Source organism: Tinamus guttatus, unplaced genomic scaffold (assembly GCF_059628265.1).
Source record: "Tinamus guttatus ecotype Peru unplaced genomic scaffold, ASM5962826v1 Tinamus_guttatus_pri_ptg000939l, whole genome shotgun sequence".
NCBI classification, from domain to species: domain Eukaryota; kingdom Metazoa; phylum Chordata; class Aves; order Tinamiformes; family Tinamidae; genus Tinamus; species Tinamus guttatus.
In genome coordinates, this window is record NW_028289473.1 from 25,557 (window position 1) to 48,873 (window position 23,317).

At 62.7% G+C, this 23,317-nt stretch overlaps 1 protein-coding gene across 1 annotated transcript; it reads left to right on the forward strand.

Annotated features, from left to right (window-relative positions):
* The first annotated feature begins 2,810 nt into the window (after positions 1–2,810).
* LOC148591061 (IgGFc-binding protein-like) lies at positions 2,811–19,815 on the forward strand. Its single transcript, XM_088538156.1, has 12 exons — positions 2,811–2,817; positions 3,530–4,831; positions 5,515–5,825; positions 7,233–7,785; positions 9,901–10,499; positions 11,996–12,533; positions 13,145–13,737; positions 14,449–15,013; positions 15,928–16,127; positions 16,924–17,304; positions 17,823–18,112; positions 19,750–19,815. The coding sequence occupies exons 1-12, from the start codon at positions 2,811–2,813 to the stop codon at positions 19,805–19,807; spliced, it is 5,397 nt and encodes a 1,798-aa protein (XP_088394282.1). The 3' UTR covers positions 19,808–19,815.
* Positions 19,816–23,317: the final 3,502 nt, after the last annotated feature.

The window sequence follows — 23,317 nt, forward strand, 5'->3', positions numbered from 1 at the left end:
AGATGTGGGGGACATGAGGGACGTTGGGGACATGGGGGGACATTGGGGACACTGGAGACATGGGGGGACATTGGGGACATGGGGGGACATGGGGACATTGGGGACGTGGGGACATTGGGGACATGGGACCCCAGGACCTGCCATGGGTTTCCACCTCTCACCTGCCACCGGCTCCTCCTCTGTCACCGTCGCGGCCACTGGCTCTGGTGGGGGGGGACAGGGGGTCACCCCGGGCCACCTCCCCCATGTCCCCCATGTCCCCGGTGTCCCTATTGCCCCTATTGTCCCCATTATCTTCATTGTCCCGGTTGCCCCCATTATCCTCATTGTCCCCATTGCCCCCTTTGTCCTCGAGTCCCCCCTGATGTGACCCCCCTGACGTCACCCCCAATGTCATCTTCCTGATGTCACCCCACGGTGTCACCCCACGGTGTCACCCGTCCCCATGTCCCCGACTCACCCAGCAGGAGCAGGAGGAGGAGGAGGGCGGGAGCCTTCGGCTGCCTGAGGACACAGGGACATGGGGACATGGAGGGACACGGGGGACAGAGGAGGTGACCACCCCTTGTCCCCGATCCCTTGTCCCCAATGTCCTTCCCATGTCCCTTCATGTCCCCCCATGTCCCCACGTCCCCCCATATCCCCATGTCCCCAATGCCCCCATGTTCCCCCATGTCCCTCCATGTCCCCAATGTCCTCCCATATCCCCATGTCCCCAATGCCCCCATGTCCCTCCATGTCCCCAAAGCCCCCCCATGTCCCCAATGCCCTCATGTCCCCCAATATCCCCATGTCCCCAATGCCCCCATGTTCCCCAATGTCCCTCCATGCCCCCAATGTCCCCAGTGTCCCCCCATATCCCCATATCCCCAATGCCCCCATGTCCCCAATGTCCCCCCATGTCCTCCACGTCCCCAATGTCCCCCCATGCCCCCATGTCCCCAATGCCCCCCCAATGTCCCCCCATATCCCCATGTCCCCAATGCCCCCATGTCCCCAATGTCCCCAATGCCCCCATGCCCCCAATGCCCCCCAATGTCCCCAATGTCCCCATGTCCCTCTCACCTCATCTCGGTGTCACCGGCTCCTCCGTCCCCCTCCCGGGTCTCTTTATCCCGGTCTGGATGGGAGGGACTTCTTGGGGTGACCCCCCCCCCCGGGGCCACCTTCCCCTCCCCGCCCCTCCCCCCCCCCGCAATGGGCCCAGGCGTCCGGGTCCCCCCCCCTTCCAGAGCACCCAGGTGTCCAGTTACCGCCGCTCCCCCCATGGGCCCAGGCGTCCGGGTCCCCCCCATGAGGAAGGGGCCCCCGCGTCCGGGTGCTCGAGGGCCAATATTGACCCAGCTGGGTCGCTGGGGAGGGGCCCCGGCGTCCGGGTCCCGCCCCCGCCCCAGGGCCTTTCCCACGGCTCCTTTTTCCTCCTCTTTTTCCCCCTTTTTTTTCCCACCTTTTTTAACCCATTTGGGGCCTTTTCGGCCTCAGCGGGTGAAATTAGTGCTGAGAAATGGGGTCAAAAACAGTGATTTTGGGGGCGCCCGGCATGGTGCGCGGTGGTCCTCAGGGAACAGGCAGGAAAACGGGGATTTGGGTGGACGCTGGGGTGAAAAACACCGTTTTTGGGTGCTCTCCGGGAGAAGGCAACAATTTTCACTAGTGTGGGGGAATGGGTGGAAAAATGGGGATTTAGGGATGATAATGGGGTGAAAACACCATTTTGGGGTGTTCTTCCCACAGAGGGGTGGAAGACAACAACATTCACGGAAAGGGAGGAATGGGTGGAAAAAGTGGGAATTTGGGGTGATAGAGCGTGAAAAGGACTTTTTGGATGTTTTTCCCAAGCAGCAGAAAAAGACAATTTTCATCAGAATGAAGAAATGAGTATTTAAAAATGGGGAATTAGGGCCGAGAATGGGGTGAAAAATGGTGTTTTTGGAGTGCTGCTCTTCTCCAATACATCAGGGCTGCACGTTTGCAATTTGGGCAATTCTGGGGGCAAAAGAATCATTATTTTTTGCACCTTCTCCCATTTCCCTCCTGCCCAGCCCCGTTTTTCCCTCTTTTTTCCCTCTTTTTTTCCCCACTTTTCCCCCTCTTTTCCTCCCCTATTTTTTGCCCTCTTTTGCCCCTTGCAGCTGCTGCCTCTGCCAACCTGGGAGGGGTGGCAGAAAATAGGATGAAAAACCTGGTTTTTGGGTCCAACCTTGGCCACTTCAGCACCCCCAAAACAGGGTAAAATGGGAAAAACAGAAAAAAATACTTTTATTTTTTATTTATTTTGCAATGACCCCTTTGCAATTCCCCAATTCTCGGTTTCGGCTGTGGTTTTTTTTTTTTTTTTTTTTTTTTTTTTTTTTTTTTTTTTTCAATTGCAAAATATTCCCAATGGGGATTTTTTTTTTTATTTCCCTCCCCCTTTTATTTCTGCAATAAAAACAAAATGAAGAATAACACAAAAATAACAATAAATAATAGGAAGACACCAAAAATCCCCTCTTTTTCCCCCGTTCTGGCCAACAATGAGCTCAGGCGGGCGGGGCCCTGGGGGGGGGGGAGCCAATGCTATAAAACTGGGGGGGAGCCGCTATTTTGAGGCCAAAACAGACGATTTTGGGGCTCGACAGAAGGTAACGCTTGTTCGGGGGGGAATTTGGGGCATTTTGGTTATTTTTGAGGGTGTAAACGCAATTGTGACCCCTTCCCGATTCAAATCCCTTTGTTTTTGCCCCAATTTAGGGTCACAGGAAGGGCCCTGGTGGCCCCTGTGTCACCTCCCAGTCATGGTGGCTCCTTGGTGGCTCTGGATGGTGACAATGTTGGGTGAGTGGGGACGTGGGGAGAGGGGGGGACATTGGGGACACTGGGGACATGGAGGGACATGGGGGACATGGGGGACATGGGGGGATATGGGGGACATGGAGGGACATGGGAGGATATGGAGGACATTGGGGACATGAGAGACATGGAGGGACATGGGGGACATTGGGGACATGGGGGGACATGGAGGGACTTTGGGGACATGGGGGGACATTGGGAACATTGAGGACATGGAGGGACATAGGGGACGTGGGGGGACATGGGGGGATATGGAGGGACTTTGGGGACATGGGGGACATGTGGGACATGGGGGGACACTGGGGACATGGAGGGACATGGGGGACATGAGGGATGTGAGAGACATGGAGGGATACAGAGGACATGACGGGACATTGAGGACACTGGGGACATGGGGCATGGGGGGACATTGGGAACATTGGGGACATGGAGGGACATGGAGGGACATGGGGGGGACACTGGGGACATGGAGGGACATAGGGGATATGGAGGGACATGGGAGGACATTGGGGACATGAGAGACATGGAGGGATATGGGGGACATGGGGGGACACGGGGACATGGAGGGACATGAGGGACATAGAGGAACATGGGGCGACATGGAGGGACATCGGGGACATGGAGGGACATGGGGAGACATGGGGACATCGTCTCGCCCAGACATCCCACCCTCCTCCTCCTCCTGCTGCTTCCGCAGGGGCCGTGGCGGCGTCCCCAGCATCCCCGGTGTCCCCGGCGTCCCCGGAGTCCCCAGCGTCCCCGGTGTCCCCAGCGTCCCCGGCGCCCCCGGTGTCCCCGGCGTCCCCCCGCGCGCTGGGCCGGGCCTTCGCGGCCGCCTTCACGCAGAACGGCCTCGAGCCGGGCGCCGGCGCCGACTTCAAGCTGCTGCTGGCGGCCCCGGCGCCGGCCGCCGTCACCGTCACCATGAAGCGGCCGCGGCTGCGCCTGGCGCTCACGGTGACGCCGGGGCAGACGGTGGCGCTCAAGGTGCCGCCGCAGGCCGAGGCGGTGGGCGCCAAGGCCTTCGAGAACGTCCTGGCGCTGCGGGCGGCCGCGGACGTCGCGGTGCTGCTGGTCAACGAGAAGGCGGCGGCGGGCGACGCGGCCGCCCTGCTGCCCGTGCCCGCGTGGGGCACCGAGTACCGCGCGGCGACGCCGGGCGCGGGCGCCGCGCGCTACGCCCAGCTGGCCGTGCTGGCCTGGGACGCGGCGGTGGACGTGGAGGTGCTGCCCGCGGCGCCCGTGACCTTCGCGGGCCGCACGCACCCGCGCGGCGCCGCCTTCCGCCTCCGCTTGGAGCCCTTCGAGGGCGCCCAGCTGCAGAGCGCGGGGGACCTGTCGGGGACGCGCGTGGCGGCGTCGCGGCCCGTGGCCGTCCTGGCGGGCCACACGTGCGTGGGGCGCGCGGGGCCGTGCGGCCTCGCCGTGGAGCAGCTGCTCCCCGCGGCCGCGTGGGGCCTCCGCTTCGTGGTGCCGCCGCTGCCCTTCGCGGCCGCGCGCGTCCACGCGGCCGCCGCCGGCCCCGCGCGCGCCGAGGCCCAGCACGGCGCCACCAGCAGCCTCCGCCGCCTCTACGCGGACCGCGCCGCGCTCTACGGCCTCCGCGCGCCGCACGCGTTGAGCCTCCGCGCCGACGGCGCCCTCCAGGTCACCGTCTTCGCGGACGGAGGCCCCGCGGAGGCCGGGCCCTTCCTGATGCGCGTCCCGGACGTGGGCAGCTACTGCCGCTCCTACGTGGCCTTCGCGCTGCAGGGCTACGACAACCACCTGCTGCTCGTGGCCAAGGAGGCCGAGGCGGCGGCCATCACGGTCGACGGGCGCCCGCTGCGCGCGGCCGCGTGGACGCCGGTGCCGGGCACCGACTACGCGTGGGCCGGCTACGACCTGGGCGAGGGCTTCGCGTCCTACGCGGTGCGGAGCGCGGCGGGGCCCTTCGGGCTGCTCAGCGTGGGACGGGGCCAGCGCAAGGCCTACGGCACGGCGGCCATCTGCGACAGCGGTGAGTGGCCGCTCCTGGCCCCTGGGGTGCGCGGAAAGCATGGGGAGAAGCCAAAATCACCTTTTTTCCACCCAAAGTGGGTGTGGGTGGAGGTCCCCTGGCATCTAAAAGCTCAACAGCTCATGGACACCAAGGCGGCACCGGGGAATATGGGTTGGGTTGGTCTTGGGCCGCCTCTACCCTGGGTCTCCCACCTCTCCCGGCCTCCTGAGACCTTGGATTGAGGAAAACACATGGGGAGAAGCCAAAACAGGCTTTTTTCCACCCAAATTGGAGCTCCTTTGGCCTCTAGAAGCCCCATAGTTGGTGGGCACCAAGGTGGCACCTGGGAATATGGCTTGGAAATGGGTCCACTTGGTCTTGGGCCACCTCTACCCTGGGTCTTCCGGCAACCCTTAGCTGCAAATCAGGTGGAAAAATAACATAGGTAGACACCAAAATTGGCTTTTCTGCACCCAAATTGGAGCTCCCGTGGCCTCTAGAAGCCCCATGGCCACCAAGGTGGCACCTGGAAGCCAGGTCTGGGATGAGGACCCTCCATCCCGGCTGTCACCGGTGGTTGTGGCACCGTTAGGGTGATACCTCCACAAGGAAGGTCTCAGCTAGAGCTGGTGCCACTTCCACCGGCCACGTCGCACACCAAAATAGGCCCCAAAATGGGGTGTTTTGGGCTCTTTCGGCAGATCCGTGCCAGGCAGTGCAGTGCCGCGCCAAGGAGAGCTGCCGGGTGCAGGACGGGCGCGCGGGCTGCGTCGCCGACTACGTGGGCACCTGCGGGCGCTCGGCCGAGCCGCGGTACCGCACGTTCGACGGCGCCGCCGTCGCCTTCCAGCCCGGCTGCCCCTACACGGTGGCCCGATCGTGCGACGCTGCGGGCGCCCTGGAGCCCTTCGCCGTGGTGGAGGCGCCGCGCGGCGCCGGCGCCTGGTCGGCCCTGGTGTCCGTCTATGGTCGCAACGTCACCGTGTCCGCGGGCGCCGACGGCCACGTGCAGGTGCGGGGGCCCGGTGGGCGCCGGGCGGAGCCTCCGGAGCGGAGCGGGGACCTCCCGGGGGGCGGGATGGAGGTGGAGGTGGAGATGGAGGTGGAGGTGGCGATGGGGATGGAGATGGAGATGGAGGTGGAGGTGGAGGTGGAGGTGGAGATGGAGGTGGAGATGGAGGTGGAGGTGGAGATGGAGGTGGAGGTGGAGGTGGAGATGGAGGTGGAGGTGGAGATGGGGATGGAGGTGGAGGAGGAGGTGGAGATGGAGGTGGAGGTGGAGATGGAGGTGGAGGAGGAGGTGGAGGTGGAGGTGGAGATGGAGGTGGAGGTGGGGATGGAGGTGGAGGTGGAGGTGGAGGTGGGGATGGAGGTGGAGGTGGGGATGGAGGTGGAGATGGAGGTGGAGGTGGAGGTGGGGATGGAGGTGGAGGTGGAGGTGGAGGTGGGGATGGAGGTGGAGGTGGAGGTGGGGATGGAGGTGGAGGTGGGGATGGAGGTGGAGGTGGAGGTGGAGATGGAGGTGGAGGTGGAGGTGGAGATGGAGGTGGAGGTGGAGATGGAGGTGGAGGTGGAGACGGAGGTGGAGGAGGAGGTGGAGGTGGAGGTGGGGATGGAGGTGGGGATGGAGGTGGAGATGGAGGTGGAGATGGAGGTGGAGGTGGAGGTGGAGGTGGAGGTGGAGATGGAGGTGGAGGTGGAGGTGGAGATGGAGGTGGAGGTGGGGATGGAGGTGGGGATGGAGGTGGAGATGGAGGTGGAGGTGGAGATGGAGGTGGAGGAGGAGGTGGAGGTGGAGGTGGGGATGGAGGTGGGGATGGAGGTGGGGATGGAGGTGGAGATGGAGGTGGAGGTGGGGATGGAGGTGGAGATGGGGATGGAGGTGGAGATGGAGGTGGAGGTGGAGATGGAGATGGAGGTGGAGGTGGGGATGGAGGTGGAGATGGAGATGGAGATGGAGGTGGAGGTGGAGATGGAGGTGGAGGTGGGGATGGAGGTGGAGATGGAGATGGAAGTGGAGGTGGAAGTGGGGATGGAGGTGGAGATGGAGGTGGAGGTGGGGATGGAGCTTTGGGGTCACGCAGCCCCTTCCGTTGGGCGCGGGGGTCCATGGTGGAGTCTCCCCATTGACCGCGCTCATCTTTTGGGGTGGCCATTGCAGAAGAAGGGGTTAAGGGCGCGATGGGTAGGGATGTGTCCCACACATGGGGGCTCTATCTGGTCCCCAGAGATGGCCCCGAGGGGCCTAGACACGACCTGGACCTGTTGGGCGAGGTGGGACGAGGCCGCGCGGGCCCCAAGGAGCCAATTTCCACCCCATAACACCAGGACCTTCCTTAAACCGCCCCCGTTGAGGGACCTTGTGTCACCCCGGGCACCGCTGAGGCCGGAGCCCTTCATCCCGCGCTCTTCCTCGCAGGTGGACGGGGAGCCCGCCGGCCTCCCGGCCGTCCTGGAGGGCGGGAGGATCCGGGTGACACGTGAGGACGGTCGGACCGTCCTGCGGACGGACTTCGGGCTGCGGGTGTCCTACGCCGAGGACCTGGCGCTGCAGGTGGCCCTGCCCAGCAGCTACTTCGGGGCCACGTGCGGCCTCTGCGGCAACTTCGACGGGGAGGCGGGCGACGAGGCCACGGCGCTGCCCGACGGCGCCAGGGCCACCAGCGTGGACGTGTGGCTGGACGCCTGGCGAGATGCCACCTGCTGGGACTTCTGCGGCGGGCGCTGTCCCCGGTGCCAGCGGGAGCGGTGGCACGAGGCGAGGGCCGCGTGCGGCGTCATGGGCGCGCGGGGCCCCTTCGAGGCCTGCGCGGCCCGCGTGGACCCGCAGGACTTCGTGTCGCGCTGCGTGCTGGAGCTCTGCGGCGCCGACAGGGACGACGGCGCGCGGTGCCGCGCGCTGGGCGCCTACGCGGACGCCTGCGAGGAGCAGGGGGTGGCCCTGCCCGGCTGGCGGGAGGCGTCGGGATGCGGTGAGGAGAAGGAGAGGGTCCCCGTGGTGGGGCTGGCATGGCGGGATGTGGCAGCGGGGTGACCTGCACGCTCGGGAGATGCCACCTACCTCTGTGGTGGTCGTGAGGGATGTGGGGGACGAGCAGGGAGTCATGTTTTCCTCCTCCCAAGGAAGTGGAAGTGGAGATGGAGGTGGAGATGGAGGTGGAGATGGAGGTGGAGGTGGAGATGGGGATGGAGGTGGAGATGGGGGTGGAGATGGAGGTGGAGATGGAGGTGGAGGTGGGGATGGAGGTGGAGGTGGAGATGGGGGTGGAGATGGAGGTGGAGATGGAGGTGGAGGTGGGGATGGAGGTGGAGGTGGGGGTGGAGATGGAGGTGGAGATGGAGGTGGAGGTGGGGATGGAGGTGGAGGAGGAGGTGGAGGTGGAGGTGGAGATGGAGGTGGGGATGGGGATGGAGGTGGAGATGGAGGTGGAGATGGAGGTGGAGGTGGGGATGGAGATGGAGGTGGGGATGGGGATGGAGGTGGAGATGGAGGTGGAGATGGAGGTGGAGATGGAGGTGGAGGTGGGGATGGAGGTGGAGGTGGAGATGGAGGTGGAGATGGAGGTGGAGGTGGAGGTGGAGGTGGGGATGGAGGTGGAGGTGGAGATGGAGGTGGAGATGGAGGTGGGGATGGAGGTGGAGGTGGGGATGAAGGTGGAGATGGAGGTGGAGGTGGAGGTGGAGATGGAGGTGGAGGTGGAGGTGGGGATGGAGGTGGAGGTGGAGATGGAGGTGGAGATGGAGGTGGGGATGGAGGTGGAGGTGGGGATGAAGGTGGAGATGGAGGTGGAGGTGGAGGTGGAGATGGAGGTGGAGGTGGAGGTGGGGATGGAGGTGGAGGTGGAGATGGAGGTGGAGATGGAGGTGGGGATGGAGGTGGAGGTGGGGATGAAGGTGGAGATGGAGGTGGAGGTGGAGGTGGAGGTGGAGATGGAGGTGGAGGTGGAGATGGAGGTGGAGGTGGAGGTGGAGATGGAGGTGGAGGTGGAGATGGAGGTGGAGGTGGAGGTGGAGGTGGAGATGGAGGTGGAGGTGGAGGTGGAGATGGAGGTGGAGGTGGAGATGGAGGTGGAGATGGAGGTGGAGGTGGAGATGGAGATGGGGATGAAGGTGGAGATGGAGGTGGAGGTGGAGGTGGAGATGGAGGTGGAGATGGGGATGAAGGTGGAGATGGAGGTGGAGGTGGAGGTGGAGATGGAGGTGGAGATGGGGATGGAGGTGGAGATGGAGGTGGAGATGGAGATGGAGGTGGAGATGGAGGTGGAGGTGGAGATGGAGGTGGAGATGCAGGTGGAGGTGGAGATGGAGGTGGAGGTGGAGATGGAGGTGGAGGTGGAGATGGAGGTGGAGGTGGAGATGGAGGTGGAGGTGGAGGTGGAGGTGGAGGTGGAGATGGAGGTGGAGGTGGAGGTGGAGGTGGAGATGGAGGTGGAGGTGGAGGTGGGGATGGAGGTGGAGGTGGAGGTGGAGATGGAGGTGGAGGTGGGGATGAAGGTGGAGATGGAGGTGGAGGTGGAGGTGGAGATGGAGGTGGAGATGGGGATGGAGGTGGAGATGGAGGTGGAGATGGGGATGGAGGTGGAGGTGGAGGTGGAGGTGGAGATGGAGGTGGAGGTGGAGATGGAGGTGGAGATGGAGATGGAGGTGGAGATGGGGATGGAGATGGAGGTGGAGATGGAGGTGGAGATGGAGGTGGAGGTGGAGATGGAGATGGAGGTGGAGATGGAGGTGGAGATGGGGATGGAGGTGGAGATGGAGGTGGAGATGGAGATGGAGGTGGAGATGGAGGTGGAGATGGAGGTGGAGGTGGAGATGGAGATGGAGGTGGAGATGGAGGTGGAGATGGAGGTGGAGGTGGAGATGGAGGTGGAGATGGAGGTGGAGGTGGAGATGGAGGTGGAGGTGGAGATGGGGATGGAGATGGAGGTGGAGATGGAGGTGGAGATGGAGGTGAAGATGGAGATGGGGATGGAGACGGGGATGGGGATGGAGATGCAGGTACAGCCGCGGGCGCAGGGGTGGCCGAGCCGACCCCTCCGCTCGCAGCGGCCCCTCGGTCCCGCGCTGAGCCGGGTCTCTCCCCGCAGCCGCCCCGCGCTGCCCCGAGAACAGCCGCTTCGAGGCCTGCGCGCCCGCGTGCCCGGCCACCTGCGCCGCCCCGGAGGCCCCGGCGTCCTGCGAGCGCCCGTGCGCCCCGGGCTGCCGCTGCGCGCCCGGCTTCCTCCTGGACGGCGCCGCCTGCGTCCCGGCCGCCCGCTGCGGCTGCGTCCACGGCGGCCGCCCCTACGGCGCCGGCGACGAGTTCTGGGGCGACGAGCGGTGCCGCTCGCGCTGCCGCTGCCAGGGCGGCCGCGTGAGCTGCCGCGACGCCGCCTGCAAGGCGCACGAGCGCTGCGTGGCGGCCGCCGGCGGCCCCCGCTGCGAGGCCAACGCGTACGCGACCTGCGTGGGCACCGGCGACCCGCACTACACCACGTTCGACGGGCGCCGCTTCGACTTCCAGGGCACGTGCGTGTACCGCATGGCCGCGCTGTGCGCGCCGCGCGACCCCGCGCTCGAGCCCTTCAGCGTCACCGTGGAGAACAACAACCGCGGCAGCAAGGCCGTGTCCTTCACCAAGACGGTGACCGTGGAGGTCTACGGCGCCGTCGTCACCATGAGCCAGGAGCACCCGCGCAAGGTCAAGGTGAGCGGGGGACGCGGGGAGCCCCGTGTTCGGGTTCCCGGGGAGCAACGTGGGGCCCCCAGGGCTGATCGTGTGGGGCTCAGATGCCCCGTTTGCATTTCTTAAAAAAAAAATGAAATAGAAATAATAGAATTAGAAATAATAGAAATAGAAATAATGGAAATAGAAATAATGGAAATAAAACGATAGAAAGAATAGAAATAATAAATAGAAAAGATAGAAATAGAAATTATAGAAATAAAATGATAGAAAGAATAGAAATAATAAATAGAAAAGATAGAAATAGAAAAAATAGAAATAAAATGATAGAAAGAATAGAAATAATAAATAGAAAAGATAGAAATAGAAAAAATAGAAATAGAAATAATAGAAATAAAATGATAGAAAGAATAGAAATAATAAATAGAAAAGATAGAAATAGAAATAATAGAAATAGAAATAATGGAAATAGAAATAATGGAAATAAAATGATAGAAAGAATAGAAATAATAAATAGAAAAGATAGAAATAGAAATTATAGAAATAGAAATAATAGAAATAAAATGATAGAAAGAATAGAAATAATAAATAGAAAAGATAGAAATAGAAATTATAGAAATAAAATGATAGAAAGAATAGAAATAATAAATAGAAAAAATAGAAATAGAAATTATAGAAATAAAATGATAGAATAGAAATTATAGAAATAAAATGATAGAAAGAATAGAAATAATAAATAGAAAAAAGAGAAATAGAAAAAAATAGGAATAATAGAAAAAATAGAAAAAAATAGAGACAAAAAAGAGAAAAAAAGGGAAAAAAAGGGAATAAAAAGGGCAAACCAAGGCCCAAAAGTCGTTTCAGGTGTGCCCAAAACGTCATTTTTCCTGAGGTTCCACCTTACAAAAGAGGAGCAAAATGGCCCCAAACGCCGTCGGCGCCGGCGCTGCCGCCCGCCCGGGCGCTGCTCGGGGCGGCCCCGTCCCCGGCAGCTGCGGCGCTGGCCCCGGCGCCGGCCCCGGCGCTTGGCCGCCCTCCAGCTCCCGCCGCCCTCAACGGCCTCTTCTTCGCCCGGAGCGGCGGCGTTTTGGCCGGAGCGGCGGCTCGAGGTGGGGCCGGCTCCTTGCGGAGAGCAAACAGGGCTGTTTGGACTGTGCCCTTGCCAGGAGCCGGGCGCGTTCCGCGGAATCGGGTGTCTCCGGGGAGCTGCGGCTCCCGTGACCGCCCGTGACGCTCAAGACGAGCCCTGGCGGGGACCGGGGGCTGCCGGGACGGCCCCTTGGGCTCGCAGCTGGGCCGGGCCGTCCCGGGGTTGATTTCCACGGAACATTCCCCCGTGTTTTGACATTCCGGATCCCCCCAGCGCTGGGACGTGGGAGGTGGGAACCCTCCAGGCTGGAAAAACCCTCCGGCAGCCGCCAACTCTCTTGCAAAACCCTCCCGGTCATGAGGGCGGCCTCCCCCCGGCCAACGCGGGGCGCCGAGACGCCCCGTTGACCCTCGTCCTCCTCCCGCAGGTCAACGGGGTCTTCGTGGAGCTGCCCTTCAAGCAAGAGGGGTTCAGCGTCTACGTGAGCGGCGTCCACGGCTTCGTGCGCACCCGCTTCGACCTGCGCGTCAGCTTCGACTGGTACAGCTACGCGCGCGTCATCGTGCCCCGCGCCTACGCGGGCGCCCTGTGCGGCCTCTGCGGCGACGCCGACGGCGACCCGGCCAACGACCTCCCCGGCGGCGACCCCATGGCCTTCGCCGAGGGCTGGAAAGTGGCCGACGTCCCCGGCTGCTCGTCGGGCTGCGACGGCGACTGCGCCGCGTGCGGCGAGGAGCAGAAGGCGCCGTACGGCGGCGACGGCTTCTGCGGCGTCCTCGCCGGGAGCCCCTTCGCCGCCTGCCACGCGGCGCTCGACCCGGCGCCCTACGTGGAGGACTGCGCCTTCGACGTGTGCCAGTACAAGGGCCACCACGACACGCTGTGCGGCGCCGTGGCCGCCTACGTGGCCGCGTGCCAGGAGCGCGGCGTCCGGCTCGGCGAGTGGAGGACGCCCGACTTCTGCAGTGAGTGGGCTGGGGGGGACGGCCTCCAACGAGGGGTTGCCTGGCCTCCAAATCGGGTCCCAAAGTCTCCAAATTGGGCTCAGGGCACCTCCAAAGTGGAGGCCCTGGCACCTCCAAAATGGGGGTCATGACCCCTCAAAAATGGAGTCCTGACATCTCCAAAATGGGGTCCCAAAGTCCCCAAAATGGAGGTCCTGACACCTCCAAAATGGTGTCCCGAGGCCTCCAAATTGGGATCCCAAAGTCTCAAACTGGGGTCATGAGGCCTCCAGAATGGGGTCATGGTGGCCTCTTTGGTCCTCACCCCAAAGCTCCATGGGGGCTACCTGGGCTCCTATCCCAAAGCTTCCCAGTGGCCCCTTTGCTCTTCACCACGACCCTTCATGGTGGCCACCTTGGTCCTCATCCCGAAGCTTCTCAATGGTCACCTTGGACAATAACCCAAAGCTTCGGGATGGCCCCTTTGCTCTTCATCACCAACCTTCACGGTGGCCCCTCGTTCTTCACCCCAAAGCCCCGCGGTGGCCACCCTGTCCCGTCCTCCCAGCAGCCCCTTCGCCCCCGGCTTTGGCCCGTAGCCCCGGCCCCGTTGACGCTCCCCTCGCCCGCAGGCCCCGTGTGTCCCTACAACTCGCACTACGAGCTCTGCGGCCCCGGCTGCCCGGCCACGTGCGGGGCCGAGGCCGAGGGCTGCGAGTTGCCCTGCGCCGAGGGCTGCTTCTGCGACGAGGGCTTCGTGCTGAGCGGCGACGAGTGCGTCCCGGCGGCCGCGTGCGGCTGCCGCCACCGCGGCCGCTACTACAAGCTGGGCCAGGACTTCTACGCGGACGACGGCTGCCGCGAGCGGTGCCGCTGCGAGGCCGGCGGCGCCGTGACGTGCCGCGAGCGCCCGTGCGGGCGCCACGAGGAGTGCCGGGTGGAGCGCGGCGTGCTGGGCTGCCACCCCGCGGGCTACGGGCGGCTCGTGGTGGCCGGCGACCCTCATCACGTCACCTTCGACGGGAGGGCCTTCCACGTGCGCGGCGCCTGCACCTACGTCCTGGCGCGGCTCTGTGGCGCCGGCCCCGGCCTGGCCAACTTCTCGGTGCTGCTGGAGAACGGCCGCTCCGACGGCCGCGGCAACGCGGTGCTCATGAAGACGGTGGTGGTGGCCGTCCACGGCTACGTGGTGGCCATGGAGCGCGGACGGGCCTGGGAGGTGACGGTGAGTGGCACGGACACGAGGGCCGTCTCCTGCTCGAGTTGTCCTTGACCTCCTGAAGCAGCCCATGTCCTCGTGAAGTTCTCTGGAAGAAGGCCGCTTCTAAAGTTCTCCTTCTCCCAAAGTAGTCCTCACCCTCCTAAAGAAGCCCATCTCCTTTTTTAGTAGCCCATCTCCTTTTTTAGTAGCCCATCTCCTTTTTTTAGTAGCCCATCTTCTCCTGAAGTTTCCCATCTCCTCCTAAAGCCCATGGCCTCCTAAGACGTCTCTCTCCTCCTGAAGTCGTCTACTTCCTCCTAGACATGTCCACCTCCTCCTAGAGATGTCCATCTCTCCCAAAGTGGTCCCTGTCCTAAAGAAGTCCACCTCCTCCTAAAGGAGCCCGTGGCCTCCTAAAGCAGTTAATCGTTTTAGGTTGTCCATTTCCTCCTGAAGAAGTCCATCTCCTCTCAAAGTAGTCCTCCTGCTTCTAAAGTCCATCTCCTCTTTTAGTAGTCCACCTACTTCTCAAGTTGTCCGTCTCCTTCTAACATCGCTCATCTTCTCCTAAAGTCATCCATCTTCTCCTAAAGTAGCCCATGTCCCCATGGACTTGTCTACCTCCTCCTCAAGTAGACCATCTCCTCCTCAAGTAGCCCACGTCCTCCTAAATAGCCCGTCTCCTCTTTTAGTAGCCCGTATCCCCCTAAACGAGCCCATCTCCTTTCGCTGCAGCTGAACGGCGAGCGCCACACGCTGCCGGTGGCCACCGAGGACGGGCAGCTGCGCGTGAGCCAGGAAGGGACCAACCTGGTGCTGGAGGCCGCCTCCGGCCTCCAGCTCCTCTACAACGCGGCCTCCTACCTGCTGCTCACCGTGCCCAGCAGCTACCAGGGCCGCTTGTGCGGCCTGGGGGGCAACTACAACGGCGACCAGGACGACGACTTCCAGCTGCCCGACGGCAGCGCCGCGCGGAGCATGGAGGAGTTCGTGGCCTCCTGGAAGGTGCCCGGCGAGGCCTGCGTGGACGGCTGCGGCGCCGACTGCCCCGTGTGCGACGCCCCCGACGTGGCTCCCTACCGCGCGGGCGCCTCCTGCGGCCTCATCCGCGACCCCGCGGGGCCCTTTGGGAGCTGCCACCCCCGCGTGAGCCCCGGCGACTACTTCGAGCACTGCCTCCACGACGTGTGCGCGGCCGGCGGCGCCCGCGACACCCTCTGCCAGAGCCTCCAGGCCTACGCGGCCGCCTGCCAGGCCGCCGGGGCCGACATCGGCGCCTGGAGGACGTCGTCCTTCTGCCGTGAGTGCCCCTTTCCCGGCCGAACAGTCTCGGATCCTCGTCGTTTGGGCTTTTGAGTCCCAAGTGCCTTGAGGAGACCCAAAATTGCAGCTCATCCCCTCCAGTATGGCTGTCCTCACCCCAAATCAGGGGGAGATGGGAGACCTTCCGCTTTGGCGCGGAGGCCACATAGTTGTGGGTAGAGCAGGGGGCCTCACCTGGAGGTAGAAGCAGCTTTTGGACCTTCTGAGGTCACACAGAGCAGTTGGGGACACCCTGGGGCTGTTGGTTGGGCCGAGGTCACATGGAGCAGTTCCCATTGGCCATTGCTTGTTAGTGGCTCCCATTGGCCGTTGGCTGCTCCTGTTGGCTGCTGGTGGCTCCCATTGGCTGATGGAGGCTCCCACTGGCCACTGGTGGCTCCTGTTGGTCATTGGTGCTCCCGTTGGCTGTTGGAGGCCCCCATTGGCCATTGGCTCCCACTGGTGGCTCCCGTTGGCCATTGGTGGTTCCCATTGGCGGCTCTCATTGGCCATTGGCTCCCATTGAGGGCTCCCTTTGGCTGTTGAAGGCTCCTGTTGGCTGATGCAGGCTCCCATTGGCCATTAGTGGCTCCCATTGGCTGTTGGCTCTCCTTGGTGGCTCCCATTGGCCATTGGCGACTCTCATTGGCTGATGGAGGCTCCCATTGGCTGTTGGTGGTCCCCGTCGGCCGTTGGAGGCTCCCATTGGCTGTTGGCTCTCATTGGTGACTCCCATTGGTGACTCTCATTGGCTGATGGAGGCTCCCATCGGCTGTTGGTGGTCCCCGTTGGCCGTTGGAGGCTCCCGTTGGCTGTTGGCTCCCATTGGTGTCTTCCATTGGCCGTTGGCAGCTCCCGTTGGGTTGTCCCCCGCCACGCTGTCCCCGCGGTGACGCCGCCCTCTCCCCGCAGCCCTGGCCTGCCCGCCCCACAGCCACTACGCGCTCTGCACGCGCTCGTGCGAGGCCACGTGCGCGGGGCTGGCGGTGGCGGCGCCGTGCGGGCCGCGCTGCTTCGAGGGCTGCCGCTGCGACGACGGCTTCCTCTTCGACGGCGCCGCCTGCGTCTCGCTCGAGCGCTGCGGCTGCGTCCACCACGGGCGCTACCTCAAGGTGAGGGGCTCCAGCGGGGGAGCACGGGGGCTGGAGGACGTGGGGATGGGAGGATGGGGGGGTTGGAGCTGCATGGATTGGAGGACATGGGGCTTGGAGGACACCGGGATTGGAGGACACGGGGGTTGGAGGACACCGGGATTGGAGGACACGGGGCTTGGAGGACATGGGGCTTGGAGGACACCGGGATTGGAGGACATGGGGCTTGGAGGACACCGGGATTGGAGGACACCGGGATTGGAGGACATGGGGCTTGGGGAACATGGGGCTTGGAGGACACACAGATTGGAGGACATGGGGCTTGGAGGACACAGAGATTGGAGGACACGGGGATTGGAGGACACAGGGCTTGGGGGACACGGGGCTTGGAAGACACCGGGATTGGAGGACACGGGGCTTGGAGGACACGGGGCTTGGAGGACACGGGGCTTGGAGGACACGGGGCTTGGAGGACATGGGGCTTGGGGAACATGGGGCTTGGAGAACATGGGGCTTGGAGGACACAGAGATTGGAGGACACGGGGATTGGAGGACACGGGGATTGGAGGACACGGGGCTTGGAGGATGGAGGTGGAATTCAGAAGATGCAGGGCTTGGAGGCCACACGCCTTGCAAGACATGGGGTTTGGTGGCCTCATGGCCTGGAGGCCACGTGGCTTGGAGGCCACCTCTCCCAACAGCCATCCTTCCTGCACGAGGCTCACGGTGCCGCGGGGCACCCTCCTTCTCCTGGCTCTCGTCCCCCTCCCGAGGGCCGGAGGTGACACGAGCGTCCCCAACCCAACTCTCCCCGCAGGCCTCGGAGACCGTCCTCACCCACAACTGCACCCGGCGCTGCACCTGCCACCCGGCGCGCGGCCTGCGGTGCGAGGAGACGCGGTGCGGCGCCGACGAGGCCTGCGTCACCCGCGAGGGGACGCGGCGCTGCGAGCGCCACCTCGGCCACTGCCGCGTGGCCCCCGGGGCCACCATGAGCACCTTCGACGGGGCCACCGGGCGCCTGCCGGGCAGCGGCACCTACAAGGTGGCCGCGCTGTGCGACGAGCGCTCGCCCGCCTGGTTCAAGGTGGTGGTGGAGGTGGGCGAGTGCCGGGGCGACAGCGTCCCCGCCGGCGCCGCCGTCTTCGTCTTCTTCCGCGACGCCCTCGTCACCCTCAACGCCGACATGGAGGCCTGGGTGAGGAGCTGCTGCCCCAGGGGCTCCTGGGAGGTGCTGGAGAGGGAGGGCGCCTGGGAGGTGGCACCTGGTTGGGGGCATCTACCTGGGCTTCTTGGGTCCCTCCATGGAGACTTGGGACCTTTCCGGACTCTTGGGTTTCTCCGTGGAGACCTGGGACCTTCGTAGACTCTTGGGTCCCTCCATGGAGACTTGGGACCTTTCTGGACTCTTGGGTTTCTCCATGGAGACCTGGGACCTTCGTAGACTCCTAAGTTTCTCCATGGAGACCTGGGACTTTCCTGGACTCTTGGGTCCCTCCATGGAGATCTGGGACCTTCCTGGACTCTTGGGTCCGTCCATGGAGATCTGGGACCTTCCTGAAGCCCTGGGTCCCTCCATGGAGACTTTGGACCTTCCTGGAGCCCTTGGTCCCTCCATGGAGCCTTGGGACCTTCCTGGACTCTCGGGGTGGCCTGTGGGTGGCAGCCCGGTGGGGATGTCCCCTCCATGGTCCCCCTCCTGCCTCGTGTCCCCAGGTGAACGGCCTCTACACCCACCCACCAGCCAACATCTCCGCTGCCACCACCTTGACCGGGACAGCCACCACCGGCCTCACCGTGTCCCACTCCTCCGGCCTCCGGGTCCTCTTCAGCCCCACGGGGGAGGTGACGGTGACCGCAGGCGGCCAACTGGCCGGGCGCCTCTGCGGGCCCTGCGGTGACTTTGACGGTGACGCCGGTGATGACCTCAAGCTGCCCAATGGCCGTGTGGCCTCCAGCCTGGCCCACGTGGTGGACGCCTGGAGGGCCAAGGACTTCACTGGGTGGTGAGTGACATGGTCCCCCCCTGCCCTGTCCTTGCGCCTAAAAATCCCATCTTGGGGCTGCTTCTGCCAACCAGAGGGACCTCCAGGTCCTCCCTGGAGCCAAAAGGACATCCAAGTCCTCCATGGAACCAGGGGGACCTCTGGGTCCTCCATGGAACCAGGGGGAGCTCCAGGTCCTCCATGGAACTCCACCAACCAGGGGGACCTCCAGGTCCTCCATGGAACCAGGAGGACCTCTGGGCTCACCATAGAACCAGGGGGACCTCCAGGTCCTCCATGGAACCAGGAGGACCTCTGAGCTCACCATAGAACCAGGGGGACCTCCAGGTCCTCCATTGAGCTCCACCAGCCAGAGGGACCTCCAGGTCCTCCATGGAACCAGGAGGACCTCTGGGCTCACCATAGAACCAGGGGGACCTCCAGGTCCTCCATTGAGCTCCACCAGCCAGAGGGACCTCCAGGTCCTCCATGGAACCAGGAGGACCTCTGGGCTCACCATAGAACCAGGGGGACCTCCAGGTCCTCCATGGAACCAGGAGGACCTCTGGGCTCACCATAGAACCAGGGGGACCTCCAGGTCCTCCACTGAGCTCCACCAACCAGGGAGACCTTCAGGTCCTCCATGGAACCAGGAGGACCTCTGGGCTCACCACAGAACCAGGGGGACCTCCAGGTCCTCCACTGAGCTCCACCAGCCAGGGGGACCTCCAGGTCCTCCATGGAACTAGGGGGATCTCCAGGTCCTCCATGGAGCTCCACCACCAAGGAGGTCTCTGGTTTCGTCCACAGTGACTGACGCACGAAACCTGAGGACCCCAGTGGCTCTGGCCACCTCCGCGCCCACCTTCTTGGTCCTCCCAAGCCACCCGGATGAACCTTCCCTTAGCTGACCCGTCCCAATCCCACGCGTCGCGTCGGGTCCCCCCACGCTGGGGCCGCGGAGCGGAGCCGGCACCGCCGCGAGGGACGGTCCCAAGGCCGCGTCTTGGTCCCCATCCAGGAGGTCGCTTTGCTCACCCGGCTGGTGGACGCCCGCGGAGCAGGACATCACGGGGTCTTCTCAGCTTCGCTCGGGCACTTGGAACCCATCGAGAAGCCCCAGGGGAGGCCAATCCGGGCGGGTTGGGTCCATCTTGACCAGAGAGATGGTGAAATTTGCGGCTGGCCCCTCACAACTAGGTGGTCATCAGCAGGATGGATGAGCCCGGGAGTGGCTTGGAGAATCCCTTCATGGCCACCTCCACATTGGAGCCAAGGGCCATGGTTGGTCCCTGTAAGGTCAGAACATGAGGAGAGGTTTGAGGAGAAGCTCTGGAGAGGCCCAAAGGCTTCTCCTGGCTGGGGCAATCCTGGAGGTCCTCCCCGAGCTGGGGATCAGGGCGCGATGCCCTCGAGATGCCTCCAGCCCCTTCCACACATCCGGCCCCACCAGATGTTCTGCACCTTGAGCGCTCCACTGGGGCCACCTGGGAGGTCCCCGCGTGTCCCTGTGTTGGGTCCCCACGTGGCTCCCATGGCAGGAGATGCCACCAGGACGCGGGTTGGGGGCGGCGCGAGGTGGGTTCTCCCTCGCGCAGAGGAGCAGGACAAGGTCGGGGAGACGCCGGGTCCCTCATCCCACCTCCCCTCCCTTCCAGCCGCGTCTCGGACCGCGGGCGGAGCGAGGCCGAAGCCCCCGTCTACCCGCAGCAGTAGGTGCCTCCATGAGGGCTTCTGTGGGGGGACGTAGCCCAAAGGACCCCAAAGGACCCCAAACCACCCCAAAATGACCAAGAGGCTCCAGCTGGGACGGGCTTTCACCAGAGCTGAAGATGGACATGGAGGACTGGAGGTGGCAGCGACCACTTGAGCCGCTCCCCTTGCAGCTGTAATGTCCTGTGAGGACCCACTTGGACCTCCCGTTCCACTGACCCCAAAGCCACCCTGATGCATCACGGGGACCAACCAGGACCCCCACCGTGATGTCCCTTGAGAACCTACCTGGGCTCAAGGTTCCACCTGGGCTCCAGCCACGATGGCTCTTGAGGATCCACCTCGAACTCATGTTCCAGCCAACCTGATCCAGACGTGAGGACCCACCTGGACTCCGACCACAACGTGTCCTGAGGTCCCACCTGGACCTCCCTGTCCACCAACCGCGAAGCCGCCTCGATGCATCATGAGCCTCCGCATGGCCTCCAACTAAGACGTCTCCTGAGGATCCACCTGGACCGCCTGTTCCACCCAACCTTGAGCACTTGAGGACCCATCAGGGCTCCAACTGCGACGTCCCTTGAGGTCCCACCTGGACCTCCTGCTCCACCAGCCCCGAAGCCGCCCAGATGCCTCCAAACCGGAGCAACCTGCAGGAGAGCGAGAAGAAGGTCGATCCACCAGCCTGCCCCCAAACCCCTTGTTTTCCCCCCCAAAAATGGATCCATAATGCCCATTTTCCAATAAACCTCCTCCAGCGCCACCTACTCTCCTGCCTCGGGTGTGTTTTTTCCCGTTTCTGCAGCTTTTGAGCCCAAATCCCTGTTGCACAAGGGGCTTTGGGGGTTAATTTCCTCCGGGATTAGGAAGCGTTGGGCTGGTCTCGGTGCCCCTGGTCCTGAGTGGATCTGTGGGTGAAAAGGGGGGATTCTGACCCAAAATGCGACCTGGGATGAGACAAAATGGGGGATTCTGACCCAAAATGCAGCCTGGGGTGATGCAGAAAGAGGGAGATGCAACAGAGGGGGACGCAACCCAAAAATGTCAAGTGGGGCGATGCAAAACGGGGAAAAGAGACCCAAAATGCAAACTGGGATAATGCAAATTGGGGCAATGCAAAAAGCGGGGGGAGGCAACCCAAAAATGCAAAGTGGGGAAATGCAAAAAGGGAGATTCAAACCCAAAATACAAAACAGGGACATGCAAATGGGGGAAATGCAAATTGGGGTGCTGCAAAACAAGGAAACGAAACCCAAAATGCAAAAGGAGGGGATGCAACCCAAAATGCAAAGTGGGGAAATGCAAAGTGGGATGATTCAAAATGGGGAAATACAACCCAAATTACAAACCAGGGCAATGCAAAACGGGGGAAATGCAAAAAGGGGGGGCTGCGACCCAAAATGCAAAGCAGGGAAATGCAAATGGGGAAAATGCAAAGCAGGAGGCTGCAAAATGGGGGAAAGAAACTCAAAATGCAAAGCAGCCCCATGCAAATGGGGCAATGCAAAACACATTGAAAAAAAAAAAAAAAAAACTGTTTGGGGGCAAAAAGCCAAAGACGGGAAGCCGAGCGGGGCGGATTCGTGCGGAGGCGGTTGGATTTGGCAGCCCGAAAGGGGGATTTTTGCAGCATTTTTGTCTTGTTTAAATTATTTTCCCCAGAAGGGAACAAAAAAAAGACAGAAAGATGCAAATCGGCGGTTTTGGGGCATTTCCATAGCGTGGAATGTCCCTCCCGGACGCTCAGGCCCTTCCTTGTTCCGTGGGGTGGGGGGGACATAAAGGCGGGAGATTCAACCTGCTCGGACGCCTGGGCCCCTTTGCGTCTAATACAAGGGAGAGGGAGGGGGTTGGTGACGTAGGGGGACAGGGTGGGACTGCCCGGACGCCTGGGCCCCTCGACCCGGAAGCGGGAATGGAACCACAATGCAACTGGGGACGCGGGATGGGGACGAGGGCGCAAATGCAACCCAGGATCCCGGTGCAATCGCACACGGGGGCTGCAGATCCCGTTTCCAGCGCTGGATGGAGCTGGGATTGCAAACACAGGGCGCAGCCGCAGTTGGAAACGTGGGATGGAGACGTCGGCCTTTCCTGGGGTTGCAAATGCAGGATGCAGACGCAAATCCAGGGAGCAAATGCAATTGCAGACGTGGGGATGGGGTTGCAAAGCCGGGAGTAGATGCAAATGCAACCCCAGGGTGCAGGTGCAATTGCAAACACGGGATGCGGATGCAAACCCAGGCTGCAGAGCTGGTTGCAAACACAGGAGGGAGATGTGCCGTTGCATGCATGCACACATGCATGTGCCGTTGCATGCATGCACATGGGTCCCCAGATACACCCACATGCATGTGTGCACAGAGATACGTGGAGGGGGGCCCGCACACATGCATCCTTGCACAGATAGTTGCATGCATGCATGGAGAACGGCACACTCGCATGCTTGCACACTTGCAAACCTTCATGCCTGCACAGTTGCATGGATAGTTGCACGCATACGCAAAGAACTGCACACCTGCAGATTTGCACACTTGCTTGCACACCTGCAAATCTGCATGCTTGCACGTTTGTGCATTGCATGCTTGTGCACTCGCTTGCAAAATGCCACTTTTGCACCCTTGCACAATTGCTTGCAGATTTGCACACTTGCTTGCACGGGTGCGGGATGGACGGACTTGCCTCCCCCCTTTCCGCCCCCCCCCGGGCAGTGCCAGGGGCCCAGGCGTCCGGGGTGGCCCTGGGTCGGGCCCTGCTAATTGCTGAGCAAAGGAACAGGCGGCTCCGGGCGCCACGGCCCGGGGAGCCGCTAACGAGGGGCCCCTGACGAGGCCCCCGGACGCCTGGGCCCCCTCCCCCAAGCCCCGGACGCCTGGGCCCCCGGGGGCTCCCTGGGGCTGGGTGAAATCCCCCCTGCTCCTCCCCCGGATGCCTGGGCCCTCTGGGAAGGGTCTACGGGGTTGGGGACCTCCCAGGGGCCCAGGCGTCCGGGTTGGGGGTGGGGGGGTTGCACCCACCCCCAGGGAGCACCAGGGGCCCAGGCGTCCGAGCAGGGCGGGATTGGGCCCCATAGAGCGTCCAGGGGCCCAGGCGTCCGGGCTGGGGGGTATCGACCCCATGGAGCCCCCCGGCAAGGCCGCATCACCCGGATGGGCCCTTGGGTGCTCCCCTCCCGCCGGCACCCAGGGGTGCTGAGGGGCGGGAAGCTCCATTGTTCTGCAGAACAAAAGGCTCCCGCGCCAATTATCGGGAGCAGGAGAGCAGAGGAACCCGGACGTCCCAGCGGGGCCGGGCCCGGACGCCTGGGCCCCTGGGGAGGGCAGCAGGGACTGGAGGGGGGATGGAGAGGGAGGGAGGGGAGGAAGGGAGGGAGGAAGAGAAAGGAGGAAGAGAAGGAGGAAGGAAGAGAGGGAGGAAGGAAGAGAAAGGAGGGAGGAAGAGAAAGGAGGAAGAGAAGGAGAAAGGAAGAGAGGGAGGAAGGGAGGAAGAAAGGGAGGAAGGAAGGGAAGGAGG